The following is a 13,375-nucleotide window of genomic DNA, read 5'->3' as shown; positions in this document are numbered from 1 at the left end:
ACTGGCCATCATCTGTATTCTGACTCGTCCGTGGCTGATTGTTAATCTCAGATGTCCCTCCAACATGCTGGGAAACCTCATGCAGGAGACACTCATTCATCCTTTATGAGCACAAAAGGAGACTCCTGTTGGCAGCTCATGTCGATCGGACGACCCACTGATGGTGACTTTATGATGTTTCTGCATGATACCTCTGAGGTTTCTGAACTTCACACAGAGACAACTTGTTATAAGGCACTTTCTCAAAACGCAGCCTAATGGGATGTGACAGGATCAGGGACAACTAAAAAATGTTTACACAGTTGGATCTAGTATACTGTTTGGTTAGAGCTGTTGTTGTAGGGAGGTGATGAGGATGAGATGTATAACAGTAAATGAGTGAGTCCTTAGCAATGCTATTAGAGCTTTAAGAACATATTGTGTTCCCATGAACTTGTGTTGCTTTCTGTCTTCAGTTTTGGAGTGTGGACTTTGGTCTCTGAGGTAATAGACATGTTTCATTATTGGATGGAGGATAAAGTTGTCTTTGGTAATAACTCAGGGCAGCAGAAAGCATGCAGACCTCCAAACTACCTTTCTGTGGGGGCTAAAATGAGTGACAGACAGTCTTGCTCTGTAGTCAAGTAGTGCAGCATGCTTGTAATGATATAAATACACAACTTTTTGTACAACTGTAAGACTTTCACAATCTGTGTGTGCCAATTGCTGGCTTAACATTTTTATTATCTTAATTTCCAATATATTGGTAATATAAAAACCATGGAGGGACGATGAGATTTAGTTGAGAGCTGAGTCCTTACTGCTCAGCATGCTATCTGTGATTTTTTTTTTTGTTGTTGTTGCAAGAATCAGAGATGCTATGAAACCTAAAACCCTAATTAAATGAGAAGCAAGACAAAGTAAAAGCATCTGCTGACATTTTTAACAAACTACTGCCATCTTAGGGAGAAATGACAGCATTGCAACAGGAAGCAGCTGTGAATCCTAAGCCTACATTATACAGTAGATGCTAACAAAAATCTCCGAACTGCGTTTTGCACTAAAGTTTTTAAAATGTGAAAATACTCAGTATTTTCAATGGTCTGAAGTATTCAATGTACACAGTATACAAAAATAGTATTTACCATTATTTCATATAGACTATTTATTTAATTATCCAGAATACATGCTAAACCGTGATATATATTGTTATCAGAGATAAATGACCTATATTGGGATAGAAGATTTTGACCATACAGCCCAATATTAGTTTTACTATACTTCTACTTTACAAGAAATCGATATTTCTGAAGAGGCACATTTTCCTTTTTCAAACAAACAATGCTGCTTTGCTCATAAATATGAGACAATGTAAATACAGTGTGCAGTAAATCATCACAATAAGCATAGGTTTCCTATTACTACACAAAACAAGTGTACAGAAAAGGCAATATTTACATTACATTCTAAATTAAATACAGCCAAAAGTAAAAAGGCAATGTGTTGCTTTACAATGTTCACAGGTCTAGAAGAGTAATAGAGCACTATAGTCCAACAGGTAAAGTTTAGGATTGGAAACATGTAAAAAGAATAATAGCAGCAAAACAACTATGAAACACACATTAAGCTGTTGTAGGAATACAACCAGAAGACATTGTACTTTTCAATACACATGCATGTAAATTAAGAGAAGTCATTCCCCCCCACAATTATACTGTACTTAATGTTAATCAGTATGACCATTTACTAAAGATGTTTTCACACTCATTTATCTGCAGTAGTGGACTAACAAAAAAAGAACCTGGCGCAGCTACTTAAGGATACATAGAAAAAAAATACTTTTGAACAATATCTTCTCAAACCTCAGATAGGCATACAATAATAAACAAAGACTATCCATTGTAAAGTCCATCAGTCCAAAAAATACAGATTATACCAAAATCACCAATAATCTTTAATACCGTTATTCATAGTACAAAAGGGAAACAACTGACAGCAGTGTTGAGAATTTCAAATTTAACCTTTAATTTTAAAAGGTATAAAAATGAAAGTGAAAAAGGCAGATCTAACGTATGACACGTTTTCAACTGCTCAAGGATGAAGAATGAAAAGCTACCAGTCTTTCAAGATGGTTGGTTCTGGCAAACCTTCCTTGTCTATGAAAATGTGACTTTACAAATATCAATTACAGACTACTCCCCATATACAGTACTGGCCAGCCTGCTTTTCTAAACTCCAGGCCACCCACACAACATGGAGACACCAGAAGGAAACATGTTATAAATAAGAAAGTTACCAATGAGAAAACAGTACATTGGATTTTAAGTGCTCATATTTACACAAAACAAAAAGGCCTTAATAGCAAGGCAAAAACTTGAATGTCAGGTCACATTATCTGTCTGAGAGGTCATGCTCTCTTACATCACATAAAGGAGAGAGGCAAAACTGTTGCACAAAGCCCTTCTGCAGGAGGCCCGACGTCCTAAAGTCCTCCTTTATGAAGGGGAGAACCTTTAAAATTCTGTTTTCAAGCTCCTCTATATACTCCTGCTTCAGCTCAGTCTGGAAGCTAGATGAAGAGCAGGAATCGTTGTCGAGACTGCCCTGCAATGTTGTCGCGACGCTGTTGTTCATTTGGTCATTTGACATTACGTCTCCATCCTGATCAATTCCATGTCCACTGTGCTGAGTCATGCTATCACCGCCTGACAATGGGTGGTTGTTCTGAACATTTCCATGTGTGCTATGCTGGCTGCGGTCATTTTCATTTGAAGCCGCCTTGTTGATTATTTTGGCATTCATTTCTAAAGGCCTTCTTGTGCTCCAGACAGGCTTCAAGCAGGCCTTGGTGTTTGTCAGAATTTCCACTGGAGCAAAGTTGCTTTGGCTGAATTGACTGAAAGGCACCGACTCTGCCATCACCATATCTTCAGACACTGTCTGGACGATGTTGAGGCTCCACATGTCTCCAGTCCCTCTTCGGTTTTTGTTAGGGGAGTGATCCTTGCTCAGGTCAACAAGGATGCAGTCAGAGTCATTTTCACTACTTTCTGTGTCCATCTCTTCCTCAGAAGCATCCTGCTGCAGGCACTCCGCCTCCAAGGCTTCTTCACATGACTTCCTGGATCCATGTACAGGAGACTCAAATACCACTCCTTTGGGAGAAAGAAGTCGGAAATGTCTGTGGCGAAGGCTGGTGTACGATGACGAGCCGAGTTGCCTCTCAGGCTGTCTCAACATGTAGTGTCTGACTGACTCAGGCACCAGGATTTCATGTCGCTTTCTGCTGGGCAGTAAGGCAGAGAAGCTTCCAGGTACATGGTTTCCTACAATGGGTACAAGGGAGGTAGGTTTAATTGCAGAAACAAAATCCTCCAACTCTTGGTAAGAGGAGTGGTCAGAGTACGGCACCACGTGGATGTTGGGGTGATAGGAGACCAGGGGCCTGCTGGTGGGCAAGATGGCCAAAGTGGGTTGTTCTTTGTTCCACTGCTGTAAAGTGGCAGAGCAGATCTCCGACTGGTCCACGGCTCGGATACGACCGGCTCCTGGGTCAGTGGTGAAGACGTCAGGCAGCTCCAGGGCTTTGAGGGTCTCCATCCTCTCAAAGCTCACCTCGATCCAGGTTTTAAACTCCATCGCCAGCTCCAACAGCAAGGACTCCTTACCCAGTGCATACAGACCTGCAAGGCAGCGCAAGAGAGTGATAAATTATATATCTGAAGAGAAGCTACAATTAGTGAGGGACATTTTTAAAAAAACATTCCCTATGTGGGCTAGATGCTTTTCATTTTCATTTATTATACAGGAACATTTTAAAAGTAACAATAAGTTACAATATAAACGGGCCTGACTGTTTTAAAACTGGTTTGCAGCAGGTTCCTGTTTTGCAGAAACATCAAACATTGAACATAGTTACAGCACATGAGGACAGAAACATTTGTACAGGACATTAGCATGGGCTAGACAGATGCAAACACATAAAACAATAATACAAACAGTGCAAACAAGACTTGGACAATATTGTTAGTTTCTTGTTTATTGTCTGATGACTGCACAGAATATAAAACGGTTTATTGACTGATGGTCACAAAATACAAACTGTCAAAGCAAGATCATTTCTGGGCTGACCCTCGATCAAATTACTTTTGCTAACTTTTGAAGGTGTGTGAGAGGTCACAGAGTTGCAGCGTAAAGAGAACTGACCGTTCATAATTTCCAACAGTTGTGAGAACCTATAGTGTATGCTCACTTTGCAGAGGTGAAAAAAAAGTACATAAGGCATGCTAAATAAAATTACCTATGACTACATTGTGGTTTGGGTGGCTGCGGATGATCTCTTTGATTTGTTGAGTGGCTCGCTGTCTGGAGGGGAGGGTGCGGTTGGGGTCACAGTTGGTGTTGTCCAGGTACAGGACATCTATATTGGTGTTGGTCCTCAAGCACGGCTCACGCAACATGGAGGGAGTATATCTGAAGTCACCTTAAATTAAAAATGTGTCAATGCTGACTGTTACTTACAATGATTCTGTAATCAAAAAAGTACCTGCACATATCTTTGCATCATATGATACCAATTATGATGTTGAAAAGAAAAAGCAAAAAAATGAGAAGAGGAAAGACAAAACATGCTGAATGAATATCTCCTACATCCTAGAAGCATCAGATAGTGTTTTGCCCATGCATTCAGACACTGACCAGTGTACAGTATAGAGCCAAAGTAGCCTTCGAAGAGAAACATGACAGCCCCTGGACAGTGGTTGGCGTCTATCAGTGTGACTGTCAGCCTCTCCTTGCCAATGTCATCTAGTGGCAACAGGTATGGCTCATCGAGCTCTAATGGATGGATCCACTGTTCTTTCACCTGCTCAGAAATAAAAATGATCAGCAGAACTTAATGCAGCAATATGTCTACTGTTGTTCTTAACCACTTCCCTAATGATCCTAAGTTTCCTCTTAAATACATTCAACACGTGGGTATGTGGGTATAATGGGTATGTAAAAAGGTTTGTCATAACAAATATGTTGACAAAGTAAAAGAGGACTGCCACCCACTTTTAGTACTGGAATTTTTTTTTGGGCCCAAGGACAGTTCAGTCGGTATTTAACGTTCTAATCCGTGTAAAAAGAAGAGTGACTTTGTAGAGCCATAAGAGACTGGGTTGTCAGCTTGTCACAAACACGTTTTTTTTAACACTGCAAAACAGATATGAACACAATTTAAACCAAATCTGGATGCAAAAACACAGTAAAAAGTCGTTGTTTAACAAAGTCAGCTAGCGCCACATTGTCTAGCTACTAAAAAGAACAAGACACAGTGACCAACAGTCGCTCTCCAATACAGTACACAGGCAGAGAAATAACATTTCAAATCTTAACTGGGTGGCAATTTGTATTCGTCATAGTACACCTGTATGCGTTTCATGTGACTCCCCTCACCTGCAGTTTGAGTCTGAGCAGAGCGGCAGTGGTTGGTGAGCAGTAGATGGGCCGGTTGCTCCAGGTGGAGGTCAAACCCGCCGTATGGTCGCTGTGCATGTGGGACAGGAAAAACAGCCGTGTGCTTGGACACTTCCGCACATGCCAGAAGTCCACAGCCAGCGGAGTGTTCGGGATGACTTTCCCGTTGACTGACATTGTCGGAAATTTCACTGGATATCCTGCAACCAGCGGTTTAACGTTACGTTAACAGGTAAACTAATAACGGTAACTGTCACAAGACGGAAGATAACCGTTGTCTAATAAACTGCTATTTGGCGAGTCACAAAGCAAGTTAACGTTAACGGCTGTGGAAATTAGTTATAAAGTTAAGGTTGTTTCAATGTACATGGCACATGTAAACTATTGCTTTAATCCCGGTGACTCTACTGGCAGCTAACGTTAGAGGGAACTCCCGACTTTTCTAAACACAATGTGGCCAGCTGTAGTTAGCATAATCGGCCAAATACTTGCTCGTTGTGGTTTAGCGACGTCATTATTTTGCAATTATAACATCTTGTCCAACCTTCGACATCACAATCAGCTGTTGTTACACGTTCACAGATTCTAACAGCAGTTTATATCATGGATGTATAAGAGAACGGTTGTTTATATGGACCCCGCCATTTCTGTTTTTTAACGCTCAACGCCTCTTCCTTGTTTTTTCTTCTGTGGGGTTGTACTTTAGCTGTTGTATCATACTGCCACCTGCCGGACCATAGCGCCCAGACCATTTGACTAATCTTATTTTTGTTTTTATCGTTCCTAACTTGTCCTTTTTCTGGTGGAAATGGGCTTCCATATATTTAAAACCCTGCTTAGTTTAGTTGGTGAATGTCCAAGGGGCTTTTAGACAGTAAACCCAATACCTTGGCAAGGAACAAAGAATATACAAAATGCTGCATGAATGGAAACAAAATAAAACACAAGAGAGATGGACATTGTCATAACCAAGAATCCATGATGCCAACAACATACTTTCTTGAGGCACTTTATAAAGATTGCTTTATTGATCTACAAAAAGGTGGTTTAATAATATAGACTACAGTAAAGTTTGAAGCGTCTCCCTGAAATTGATTGAATTGTGGTTAACTCGCCCAAAGATGGCGCCAGGAGAGAGGAAACAGTTTTTTTTGTGTGTGAAATAGTCTAGACAATTACTCCATAGGGCATTATTTGTAAGCTGGCAACAATTTGAGAAATTCTGAAAGAATTGAGAAGAGTATTTGTCCAATAAATTGTGTATTTTATGTTAATTTTAATTTATACTTTCATTAATTAAAAAACAAACAATTTTAATACATGGTAAAGCTCTACATTACACTATGATTTTTTTTTTTTCATCCACAGGATGACATAAAGACATGTCTTAATCTTTCTCACACATATATGTAAGCTTATTTTTCTTCTATTACAGAAAATAAACTCCTTGGCTGGCTCATCTGGCATGATGCTTTCATAAACACATATAATCTTGTATGTAATTGTACTGAACATCATCACTTCCAACTATCTATAATATTTGTAATTTTTTTTACAATATACTAAGGGGGGTTACTACTAAATGGGGGCGTTGCTATGGTGACAGCGACCCAGTATAGCCCCCCCCCCACCCCCTACGTTTGCAGTACTCACTATTCAGGATTATTACCTGGAATTGCTGCACATTCCTCTATTATTGCACAGCGTGTGTCCTCTCCTCGTATTCAGAGGCACATTAATCATGCTCTACCTTACAGTTAATTATCTGTCTTCCCAACGCATGCACGCACGCACGCACACATACACACCCCTGTGGAAACCTCATGCTGGAGCTGAAGTAGTGATTAACTGAACAGGAGTGGGTCGAGCTCAGTCAGGGGAGACCTTGTTACTATTCACATCTTATTGTGATAAGTTACACAGCTGGGTGCCCTTTAGATTATTCCACACTGTGTGAGGCAACTTTACAGTCAAGAGACAAGTCAGCAGGTAATTGAGTACATTTTTACTCCCAAGTGTAAGTCAACTTTTAGAGTAAAGACATATAACCCCTGCAGTATTTCTGAATTATTTCTTCATTTTTAGTTTTTGGATCCTACTTTTACCTTCAAAAAATTAACCTTTGGCATATGAATAGTGAGCACAGTCATACCTGGCACATGCAGTAAAAACCAGCTAGAGTAGCAGTGCTGCAGAGTAAAATTCATCAAAAAGGCAAAATCATATGGAAAATATTCCTAATATATATTCATGAGCCCAGTGTCCACTATGTGAAAGGTTTGAAGATAAATAGTAATACACCCAGGAAAACAATATACCACATACTGTATCCATTATCAGTCAGCAACACTTACACAAATGATTGAGCATCCTCATTACCACTTAAAATCTCCCAGCTCATGCTTTTCTGTTTACCAGTACATTATATACCCAAAACCAAGGCGCAGTACTTTATACTCCATAATGAAATGAATATAACCACAGCAGCACTGTTTACATTTGCCAAGGCAAAGGTTGCTGAGGTCAGGAGGATGAGTTGTCTTCCCTGTCATGTTGTTATGCAGAGAAAAACAAAAGTGCTGTCAGACAGCAGCAGTGATGCTATGGAGGCAGATGGCTGCACAGTCTGATCTGCCACTGCTGTTATTAACAGCAATGCTTTAAATCCTCCATATAGACCATTCTGGTGTTTGTAAACAATGATGACGTTTCTGCGGGTGGGGCTTAAGTGCTGGCAGAAAAGTGACAGTTGTGGTGGGATCTATCGATTTCCCAACCCACTTTAGATGAAAACACATTAACGTTTAACATTAACATTTCGGTCAGTATTTTGTATTATTGACTTATATCACAGAAATGTCTTAATATTTGTGTGTACTATAATGCCGTTGTTTTGTTTGACTCATATCTCCTTGTGTGTTTAACGTTAGTTTGACTCATCCTTCACAAGCAATCTAGCTCACACACTGCAGCCGACATGTCATCTGAACAGACCTCGCAGCACTGTAACTAGCTAAGTTAGCTAGGTCTCGAAATGCGAGACTGAACAGCAGTAGGCCTGTCACACTATAGCCACATGTAAGTAGTTTTCAATACTTTGGTTACATTACCGTATTTTATTAACCTGAATTATGTTGCTATATTAGCTTGCGAAGGAGCTATCTGTTGCTAAAGCTAATTTATCTCAAAAAGCAGAAACGTTAGCTAACTACTGCCAAGATATGATTTCACTAGAGACCAGAGAGGTGTTGTAAGACTCGTCAAGTGTTGTCATGTGTTTACACTGTCTTACAATGAAACCATATCTTGGCAGTAACATTAGTTAGCTACTGCTTTTTGACATAAATTAGCTAGCTAACGTTAGCGTTAGAAACGGATAGCTACTTTGCAAGCCAATAAAATATAGCCTTGGCAAACAGAATTAAGGTTAATAAAACACGATAACTAGCTATGTAACCAGTATTAAAAACTTCTTACAAGTGGCTGGATTGTGACATTTTAGTTGTGTTCGGATGGATATGCTGGATGCATAGCTGGACTTTATCCATGCTGGGCTAATGTTAGATTGCTTGGGAAGGATGACGTTAGTCACACACGGAGATATGTAATTCAAACAACGGTATTGTGATTAACACAACTATTAAGGTATGTCTGTAATATACCGGTCGGTCAATAATATAAAAATACTGTAGATCAGTGCTTTCCAACCCTTCTGGTCTGAGGTTCCCCCATCAATTCCCAATGTGTTCACACTATTTATCATATTAAAGTGAATATTCTTACATTTTCATGCAATTGAACTGTAAACATTTAGGTTGGTTTGGTCGGAAATTCTACTAACTAGACCTTTTACTTGAAGTGTGGTTAATGTTTCAAAAGTCATCCATTACTTTTAGCTAATCATTTCAACTGTTAGTCAGTAGGCCACTTTTAGCTATTTTTTTTTCTACCATTGATTACTTCGCTATATGTTTTAACATATGTGTTGAGCTGTTTTAGCTGATATATTGTTTTAAATCAATCATAATTAAATTATTTTGATTAGTTCAGCTGCTCCACAATCTTTCCAAGTACCCACTGACTACAGCAGAGATACCCCTTGCTGGGGCATCACTGGGTGCAGCGCGATTTGAAGCCACTGCAGTGGGCGTGGTTTCCTTGGGGATTTGAATATTTTCTAAATATTTAGCTTTACACTTGGCGACACATTTAGATATAACATTTAGATTTAACATTTAGATATATTTAACATTTAGATTTAACATTTAGATATAAATTTAACATTTAGATTTAGATATAACATTTAGATTTAACATTTAGATATATATTTAACATTTAGATTTAACATTTAGATTTAGATATAACATTTAGATTTAACATTTTTATATATATATATATAATTTCTGTCTCAAATGTGAGGAAAAGGTGCTAAATGTGAGGAAAGTGAGCTAAATGTTGAAAATGTATCCGCTAAAAAATTTTAACCGAACTTTTACATTCGGCACCCCATAGCCGGTTGCTGTGCTGACGGTGGCCAGTTGAAAAAATTGGAACAACCTGGTCCCTACCTAGCTAACCCTGCGGTCTCCCCGCTGCTGGCAGACTACTTCGCTGTTAGGAGGTAGCTACTCTGAAGACGGATAAGCTAACGTTAGGGCTGGCTAGTTAGCTAGCTAGCTTATCCGTCTCTGGAGCCAGCGTTCGCTGCTGTTCACCAGTCAGCTATTTGGCTCATTTTCTGTATCCAATTAAGTGGTGGTGGAATAATCAAGCTAGATGTATTGTGATAAACAGTATATTCACCATTGTTTTGGCTGTTTTTCTGCCACCACAATGCGTGCGCAATTGCAGTGACATAAGTGTGATGTCCACTCCAAATTGGTCTATACAGTTTTACTGACCTCAGTAAGTCAATGTGACTAGTTCCATTATTCCTTCTATGTTACTAAAACTTGTTTAAACTCTAGTACTCAAGTACTTTGGGTATACAATGATGTTCTCAGTAGTTGCATTGATAATTAATTTTGCTCCCAAATTGTCCCATAAATCCTAAAAAATGTCCCATGCAAGACTTTCTATGAATTCCCTTAGCTTTTGCATCACTATTTATCGATCCCACATGAATAATGAGCAACATGGGCTATCGCCATTGTCTCCATTTATCTGAGTCAACACATTTGTACAGTCAGATGCAGTGGCAGCTTTATTTCTGACGATGATGAAGCAGTGGTGCTATATACACACACTCCTGCAGAGATATTTATGGATATTTATATCATGAGTGAGTCTTTCTCTGCCTCTCTCTCTCTTTCTGGATATGTGTTTTCTTGCCTTTATCCCCTTCCACACTGTCATCCCCAATGGGGTTTTCATGGTCTCTTTTTGTGCTCTTGCTATTTTTCATTTTGACACGCCGGCACACACACTTACAGCACGGCAGCATGACTGCTGTCTAAACCTCTTTACAGCCAGTCTCTGTAACCGCCTTGTTTTCCTCACCTCTGTAACACCTAGTGTCAGAGGTGGAGGAGCTGCTATTTTTGGCCAGGCTTCAAGCCATGGTGCGCCACAATATACTGTAGGTTATGAGAGCCACTGGATTTCCCCCACTTACCTGATTTGATTAGCTCAGTTTATTAGACTTTCAGAAGGGCTTTCAGTGGGCTGGGTGGTGTGGCACACAGTCAGCCTGCTGAAGATCCCCCACGGACCATCGAAGGGTGCAGTTTTTGGGGCTGCATTTGGAATGTGCTCATAGCTTGCTGTCATAACAACGCTGCATACGGAGAGGATGATGGCTCTAATTGTCTTCCTGGAGGGTTTGAAGTCTTTCTGAATTTCTCTTGGTAGAACACAGGCGTGGTAAAAACCATAGTCAACGAATGCTGAAAGCTGCCGTCCTAATAAGCATCATAAGAGCTGAGTGGTCCTGGAGTCATTAATTATCTCTACCTATGAGCGGAAGCTGAGCCCTGGTCAATTTATTAACCATATCAGTCTTTTATCAAAACAGATGTAACCTCTAGTGAGTGGTTTAAGGGTAAGGGGTTTATTAAGGTGATTCAAGCACTGTTTACTACACTGACACATGCTTATTGTGCTGTATTTAATTTGTGTAATGTGTGTAATACTTAATTTCTCTCTGGCACAGGCATACTATTTCTGCCCTGAGCAATTTGTAAAAGCTTTCATGCAAAAAGCTGATTTTGGATTTGGAGTCCGAAGATTTTTTTCAGTTTTGCTGAAGCACACAGATCTGTTTGTTAAAGACAGCTCTTTTGTTGTCCCTCACATGGCTGACAACAAGCTGATAACTCCTCACAAATGTACTGTCAATGGCAGCAAGGGCATCCAGCTGTGTATTATTTGTTTTTCCACATGAGCGAGGAGGAACGTGATCATCCAGTGATCAGATGTATATACATTGCTTTGGTCTGTGCATGTAACATGTTTTGCACGACTGGTTTGCTGCTGTGATGAAAGATTTTCAATTGCTGTCATGTCATGTTCTATTGACTCTCTTCTATTACTCTTCTTGTGTAGATCAGGACAGGATTTTCACAGAAGTGGTTTGGCATTTGAATTTAATTGGGTAACACTTTACTTGAAGGTATCTATATAAGAGTGACATGAACCCTAACCATAACCATAACTTGTCATGACAAAAACCGAATGACACTTACTAAAAGAAGCGTTATGTCATAATTGTTTCCAAACACTGTTACAGCACTCATGAGGCTGCAAGAAATCTCAACTGCGTCTGCTTCCCTTCTCCTTCCACAAAAAAATTGCTCGATGAGCAGACTGATCTCATGAAGCGGCGTATGTATGACACGCCAATTCGTATGCCATTATTGGCGTGTTATCAAGACGCATACTCGCTTTATAGCATGTTGGGAATAGTTATGAGAAATGTTCTGTTGTTATTGTGGGTGAATGTGCAGGTGTTGTGTTCCTGGAGCCCAGTCTGAGTGTATTAGGCTCATGTGAGTATCCCCTGTGTGACAGGGCAAAACAGCAGGTTGGTGAAAATCCAGGTAAAAGCAGGTCAATCTGTACAAGGCTGTGGGTAACAACTCCTCATTGGCTGGCTCATAATAAATACTATGTGGCAAATACAGCCATTCTAGCTGATGCTCCCATGTACCTGCAACTACAGATTGATTTCCATTCAATTAAACGGGAGATGTATTCACGTGGGACTGCAAGACAATCAATACACTGTCTCTCTTTTATTCCAAATGTCCTGCCACAGCAATCAGCATGACCTTTGTCTGTGGAGTTTGCAATCACTTTAAAGTTAAGTCATATCAAATATGGGCTCTGTACCATTCCCTTTGATAACAGTTTACCTCCTCTCAACCCAGGAGGATTAGGCTGCTGAGTATGTTTGCACAGAAAGAGAGAGAGAAAGAGAACAAGCCAGTTATGGTTTTAGTAAGAGTATGGTTTCATATACTCTGTCACTGTTGGACAATAGATTTGAAAATAGAAGAATAGTGTGTTAAGTCAAAGTATGAATGTTGGCAATTGTCACCACATAAGTGCTGCAGCTCTTTTGGCTTTTCAGCGGATGATGTTTTTTTGGGTGATATGACATGGTTGAGGGCAAAGTAAAATGAGTGATGGCAGGCTTTCCAGCACAAAAATAATAGGATGATACCTATGGATTTCCTCTTAGTTGGCTTTCTGGCTAACCCACTTTTTGTTATGTAGTTTAGTTATTTACAAAACTTTGAATTCACACAGCGCAAAAGAAAATCGTCGAAATTATTCATGCAGCTCCAGTTGGGCTGATATAAAAGACACTTTTATGGCATCTCTCCCTGTCTTTTTTCCCAAGCTGCCTCTGTTTTTTCCCTTTTTTTCGGATGGCTGTGTTGTCCTCTCCAACTGTAACCTCTTTCATCTGGCTTCACAATTTTCTTAGTTCTTA

The 13,375-nt window shown here is 39.8% G+C and overlaps 1 protein-coding gene across 2 annotated transcripts in view; it reads right to left on the bottom strand.

The window, feature by feature from the left end:
- Positions 1–907: 907 nt before the first annotated feature.
- The window catches only part of dclre1b (DNA cross-link repair 1B), a 51,169-nt gene continuing 38,701 nt past the window's right edge, over positions 908–13,375 (bottom strand). Inside the window, exons 1-5 of one of the 2 annotated variants that reach the window (XM_078254882.1) lie at positions 5,984–6,127; positions 5,419–5,639; positions 4,678–4,843; positions 4,280–4,462; positions 908–3,662 (exon numbers count right to left, since the gene is read on the bottom strand). In XM_078254882.1, coding sequence (XP_078111008.1) covers positions 2,371–3,662; positions 4,280–4,462; positions 4,678–4,843; positions 5,419–5,616 — 1,839 coding nt within the window. In that variant the 5' untranslated portion in view covers positions 5,617–5,639; positions 5,984–6,127 and the 3' untranslated portion in view covers positions 908–2,370. Of the gene's footprint in view, positions 3,663–4,279; positions 4,463–4,677; positions 4,844–5,418; positions 5,640–5,983; positions 6,128–13,375 lie in introns of those variants that run through there. The other variant, XM_078254881.1, reaches the window with a different exon arrangement.

Source organism: Sander vitreus, chromosome 7, assembly GCF_031162955.1.
Source record: "Sander vitreus isolate 19-12246 chromosome 7, sanVit1, whole genome shotgun sequence".
NCBI classification, from domain to species: Eukaryota; Metazoa; Chordata; class Actinopteri; order Perciformes; family Percidae; genus Sander; species Sander vitreus.
This window is presented reverse-complemented; position numbering and strand designations above follow the sequence as displayed.